Source organism: Gossypium hirsutum, chromosome A10 (genome assembly GCF_007990345.1).
Source record: "Gossypium hirsutum isolate 1008001.06 chromosome A10, Gossypium_hirsutum_v2.1, whole genome shotgun sequence".
Taxonomy (NCBI): Eukaryota; Viridiplantae; Streptophyta; class Magnoliopsida; order Malvales; family Malvaceae; genus Gossypium; species Gossypium hirsutum.
This window is the reverse complement of record NC_053433.1, coordinates 18,329,376-18,335,615: the sequence shown is the minus strand read 5'-3', so window position 1 is coordinate 18,335,615 and position 6,240 is coordinate 18,329,376. Positions and strand designations below refer to the sequence as shown.

At 31.4% G+C, this 6,240-nt stretch overlaps 1 protein-coding gene across 1 annotated transcript; it reads right to left on the bottom strand.

Moving 5' to 3' along the window:
• Positions 1-4,235: 4,235 nt before the first annotated feature.
• LOC107914630 (very-long-chain 3-oxoacyl-CoA reductase) lies at positions 4,236-6,067 on the bottom strand. Its single transcript, XM_041078842.1, has 5 exons — positions 5,826-6,067; positions 5,469-5,731; positions 5,287-5,380; positions 5,081-5,192; positions 4,236-4,659 (listed from the first exon to the last, which is right to left on the bottom strand). The coding sequence occupies exons 1-5, from the start codon at positions 6,028-6,030 to the stop codon at positions 4,473-4,475; spliced, it is 861 nt and encodes a 286-aa protein (XP_040934776.1). The 5' UTR covers positions 6,031-6,067; the 3' UTR covers positions 4,236-4,472.
• Between the last annotated feature and the right edge of the window lie 173 nt (positions 6,068-6,240).

Below are 6,240 nucleotides of genomic sequence, written 5' to 3'. Positions count from 1 at the left end.
GTTCAGATGTCTGTACTCTACTATTTGCTTCTTCTCGTTCAGCATGTTCAGGTCTATCCGACATCTTTACAATCTAAAAAAAAACAAGGGTTAAATCGGATCATACACATCACACTACCACAGATTTATATGGCATGTATTTCTAAACATTTTACACATCATGTCCATACCGAGAATCGGCTAAACCGAGCTCTGATACCAATAAATGTAACACCCCTTAATCCCAAACCGTTGCTGGAATAGGGTTACGAGGCATTACCGAACATATTGGTTAATTTACAAACAATTAATGAATAAACAACAAATATATTAAAATTAAATCATTAAGTCTCTTTTATGAACCCTCGAGGCCTAAATCACGTATTATAAATGAATAGGGACTTATTCAAGTACTCCGAAAATTTTTTGTAATATAATAATTATTATTATTATTTTTAAAAAAATTCAATATAACCCCTTTAAAAACATCTAATCTTCCCTGCAATTTCAAATTTGCAACCAATTCAACACAACAACTCAATAAATACAATCTTCATCCAAATCACATTCGTTTCATAACAATATCACTAATCCTTATTTTATCTAACATTATATCCATTCATACTTTCAAGTACTATTTAAACATCTTAATTAATTTCCATTCATATCATATATCAACTTATATTAACTTAATTAATATATTCATGAGTTGATACAAAACAGTCATATAAGCTCATATACATGCCATATAAACCATTTAAAGTATTTATAACAAAATCTACCGGAAAGTCGAGGTAGTGTGACTTGAATGTGATGATCCGATCCTCTGACCCTCCCGTTAATCTACAAAGAGCAATAAATATTACAAGTAAGCTAACTATAGCTTAGTAAGTTCGTCGGCTTAAACCATAATCCTTACCAAATATTAGTTTCCAAAATTCAAATCATATGGACATTTCAAGTAAGTTACTTTCATCCTGTAAGTCATACTCTCTTTTTAAAAAATAATTTACTTAATTGAGCTAAAAAATAATGATAACATTACTTACATTTCTTTTTTCACACGTTACAATTACGACTTACCAACTTGTCCATTTAAGGAAAGACTTACGGATTTGAGTACATCATGATCTGAAGCTCGAAGTCTAACTGAAGCACATAAGTGCTAAACGAAAGCCCGAAAGCTAACTGAAGCACATAAGTGCTAAACAGAAGCCCGAAGGATAACTGAAGCTCACAGAGCTGAACTGAAACCCCAAAAGGGTTAACTAAAACTCATATGAGTTAACGGAAGCTCGTAAGAGCTAAACAGAAAGCAAACACGAGAATTCGCAACAAATGCCGAATCTTGGTTTACTTGGTAATTTACCGTCAATTCATCTTTTTCACTGAAAGATCGTACTCATTTCCTGCGTTCCGTTCCTCCGAAATACTCAATTCAATTTCATAACTTTTGTACGCAATTTACTTATTTTCAAAAATTAATATACATAAATATTAATCACCATTCATAAAATAATATTTAAATTTAATAATTTAACCGTACGAACTTACCCTGAACAATTTACAGTAGTTGTAGAGATTTCTGAAACTATTCCAGAATTTTCTCTTTTCCTCGTTTATCCTCGATTTCTTGATCTATAATATAAAATTTTTCACTTATCAGTATTGACTTCACATTCATTCTATTTCACATCCTTAATGTTTATAACATGCTTATAAGTAACATTATCTGCAATTTCACTATTTATCTATGTATATTCAATGTTATTTGTCCATGTTCTAGTCACTAAATTATTTTTATCTTGAGCTACAGAACTCCAAATTAGGATCCGCTAATTTTTTATGAAACTAGACTCACATATCTTCTTATCATAAAATTTTTAGAATTTTTGGTTTAGCCACTAAGTATAGTTTATTCTTTAAAGTCACCCCTATTCTGCTGTCTGACAGTTTTGACCTTTATTCACTAAAAATTAATTCTCTCCTCGTACGAAATTCATATGATGTTCCCATTTATTTATCTTGAAAATAGACTCATTCAGGATTCTAACATATAAAGTTAAGCCCATAATTATTTTTATTCAATTTTTTATGATTTTTCAAATTCAGAACAGGGGAACCCAAATTCATTCTGACCTTGTCTCACAAAATTCATTATATCTCATGATTTACAAATCTATTGCTTACACCATTTCTTCTATAAGAAACTAGACTCAATAAGATTTAATTTCATTTTTTTTCATCTTCTAATTCGATTTATAAAATTTATGGTGATTTTTCAAAGTTAGTCTACTGCTGCTGTCCAAAATTGTTTTAGTGCAAGCTGTTTATTACCATTTTTCCCCTAAGCTTTTAATAAATAATAATTCCGTCCCTACTCAATTAACCTCTCAATTGAGCTGATTTTTATCAATTAATACTTTACCTAGACATTATAAGTTATTTCACAACTATTAAAATTCAAAATTTCCACATAAAACCTTAACTTCAAACTCTTTCACCATTAGGTCCCAAACATTCACTTTCTATTCAATTCTTTCAATAAAATCAGCATCTAAACAATTTAAAGCTCTAATTCCATGCTAAGTCATCATATACTTCCAGCACATATTCATAGCAACTTCCAATTTCTTTCATAGAATCAAAAACTAATGAATTCAACAAGTGGACCTAGTTGTAAAAGTCATAAAAACACAAAAAATTCAAGAAAAATTCAAGAAATAATCAAGAATTGAACTTACTTGTGGTAAAAATATGAAAAACCAGCTTAAGAAAACCCTTCTATGGTATTTTTTTCTGATGAGAATGCAGAAAAATAAAGAGAAATCTAGATAATTCCACTTTAGTCCTAGCTTTATTAAGTAAATTTTGCAATATTCTAATTTTACCCTTAATTCATAAATTTTCCTGCTGATTTCATGCCCCTTGCCGTCCAGCCCAAATAGACCTTGGGTCTATTTTCCTTTTGAACCCTCTTTCTTTTATCATTTAAGCTATTTAATCATTTTCATAATTTTACATTTGTTAAAATTTAGTTCTTTTTATTCAATTAACTATCGGAACTTTAAAATTTCTTGAGGAAACTTTAATACTAACTTATTAACACTCCATAAATATTTATAAAAATATTTATGGCTCGTTTTAAAAATTTTAAACTCTCGATACCTCGTTTCTGATTCTGATTTTTTTAAATATTTATTTCTAGTACACTATTCGCTATTTCAAAAAAATTTCCTGACTTCACATTTAACTTATATTCACTAAATTATTAATATTTTCTACTCATTTGTCAGATTTAGTGATCTCGAATCACTGTTCCGACACCACTAAAAATTCAGGCTATTACAATTATAGTAAATTTTTTTTTGCCCGTGGTTTTTTATCCTCTTTAGAGGGGTTTTTCCACGTTAAATTTATGTATTCAATTTCTCAATTTATTTCGCTATTTTTTTTACTAGTTGCTTTATCGGGTCGGTCCCAACATATCCTAATAGGGGGAAACTATACTTGTTCAATTTATCTCTTTCAACCTAGATGTCATAAGACGGGCCTTGGAATGCATCATATAAAAAGTTTGAAAACAAAAACATCATATGAAATACTAATTTATATCTATATAACTCTATATAAAAGTCTTCTTCCATGATGTTTTTTTTTCATTTAAAAATATTAAAATTTGATTTTAGTTGTTCTATTATATTTAAATTTGAGAATTAATTGTTGTAATTTCATTTTTAATTTTTAACTTAATTTAAATTTCCATATTTTTATAATATTATTAATTAGCCCAAATAGTTAATATCGTTAACTTTTCTATTAAAATATTACACGATTATATATAATTTGAATGCCTTAAATGTATGACCTGTATATTTAAAATAAATTTTAGTTTTATTTATGTTCATTTTAATCCTTGCATCATTAAAGCTTTTGCCGTCAGAGTGGTCTTGTCATGATTAAAGTAGTTGGCCATTGACAATGTAATTGTTGAGTTGGATTGTTTACTTGTTATTTTTGCTTTGTCTCGCCTTTTATTTGATATTTATATGTAAACCACATAGAATGAGATGACTTTTAATGAAAATATTTCATCTATGCCAGATGTCAGTATGGTTAGAAATTGCGGATGATAGGTTTAGGTGTATGAGGTAAACCTACTTGCTTGGGTTTATTTATCTGTATCCTCTATCTTCTTACTGTATGGATTTTGTTTTTTTCTCAATAAAGGGTTACATTTCTTTCCCAAAAAAAAATTAATAACCAAGCTCTATTCACACACTCAAACTTATAATTCATCACATATTTTGTACTTTTCTCAAACTCAAAATAAAATTAAAAACAAAAGAGAGTAAATATACATAGCAAATCTTTAAACCATATTTAGTGTATAAAGAAATGAAAGCTATTGAAGATGATTATAATGAGACGGAGGAGTTTTAAATGATTAGAGGCTGCAAATATGAGAAGATACATATATATCATATATATGATCAATGGGTGTAAGAGTATCTGGTTACGGAGGAACGGAGGTCAATCTCCTGGGTCCAACCGCTCCGGTCTTGAACATGCAGGTGCCAGTAGGTCTGAGCTATCGCATCAGGGTCCATTGTCATCAAGGTTTGGTCCCCTCCGACTCCGCTTTGCCATAGCTCCCCAGCCAACCCTTGGTGAGCCCCCCTGCATTTCCATTTCAACTTTATTGTTCATCATTCATTCATTTTCTTTCCAGCAATTCCATCGTCACCTCTTATATTTACTGCACACTACTTATCATTTCAACATTTTAAAACATATATGATTTCTCCTATTAATATGAAATATAAGTTTCAAAGATCGTATCTCATTGTCACGCAAACATTTTATGTTCAAGTCTAGAAAATATGAATTTGAAAATGTAGATTTAAATTTCATTTAGTATCTAAATTGTAAAAATGAAATGCATATATTATAAATAAATTAATTGAGTTTTAATATAATAGATATTTAAAAAGTATAACATTATTCACATTCATAAATCGTTTAAATTTTCAAATTGGCAGCTAAATAGGAAAATGGAAGTTATCAAACACTATATTTTAAGGAGTAACAATGAATTTACCTGGGAGGACCAATGACTCCATCAATGATAATATGGGCAACATGGACACCAACAGACTGGAACTCTCTTGACAGGCATTGGGATAAAGCTCTCAGGGCGAACTTTCCACAGCCTGTTTCATTGATTTACAATAAACTGTCATATACTCTCATTTTCCATTTTAAGTTTTGGTAAGTTTGTAATATGTTTTAAAGGGTGAACATTACATAGTTCAGAGAAACCAGGGATGCCATTAAGTGAAGCTGAGCGACCAGTAAAAAGAACGGTTCCTCTTCTCCTTTCCACCATCCCAGGAAGCACCTTCCATTGATTCGGTCCAACATTATAAAAATTTTAGAAGGTGATTGGTTATTTATATGGTTGGATGGAAAGAAAGGGGTGGGGTTACCTGTTGAGCGCAAAGGAAAGCACCAAGGGAGGAAACAGCAAGAGATTTCTCAAAGGAATCAATTTTAATGTCGGTGAAGGTAGTGGGATGCGAAGAAACCGGCTGGTAATATGCATTGTACACCAAAACTTCGACAAATCCTAAGGAAAGAACCCCTTCAAACGCTTCCCTAACGCTTCTATAATCCGAGCAGTCTATTCTGATTGCAAACACTTGCGCTTTCTCTTCCCTCGCTATCTCATCTGCAAATCTTGACAACCTTCCTGAACAACACATACACACACACACATAATCCGGTATTGATTAATTGTGTAAAAAGAGAAAAAAGAGCGAAAGAAAGAGAGAGAAAGAGGGTACCTAAGTCCCGGGCGAGGATGGCGACTGTGTATCCTCCATGAGCAAACTTTCGGGCAATAGATAGTCCAAGTTGAGGGCCGACGCCCACAATGGCAGCAACGCCTTTGGCGGTGTTGGAGCTTGTAATTCTGCGCATCTTTAGTAAACCTTGAGTTTTCCAAAGAGAAGTTGGTTCAAAAGTAGAATTAATGAGATGGCAAATCATGGGGACTAAGGTTTAAAAGCAACACTTTCAGTTGTCTAAGTCATTGCCTCCTTATCTAGAGGCAAATTGCCTTAAACCTCTCTGACAATAGAGTCTTGACTTCTTTCTATATAACCCCACACAGTTTTTTATTTCCTTGCATGCGTTGCCCAATCAATCATCATAGATATGGAATGATGAATCTCTGATTTTCCAGTGGTAAATTGACAA

Bases quoted from the DNA above. Each gene is read 5' to 3' on its own strand.
- LOC107914630 (XM_041078842.1), bottom strand. From the start codon at position 6,030: ATGATTTGCCATCTCATTAATTCTACTTTTGAACCAACTTCTCTTTGG. The intron at 5,732-5,825 runs GTACCCTCTTTC...TGTGTTGTTCAG, and splicing joins CATCCTCGCCCGGGACTTAG to GAAGGTTGTCAAGATTTGCA. The intron at 5,381-5,468 runs GTAACCCCACCC...AATCAATGGAAG, and splicing joins CTTTCCTTTGCGCTCAACAG to GTGCTTCCTGGGATGGTGGA.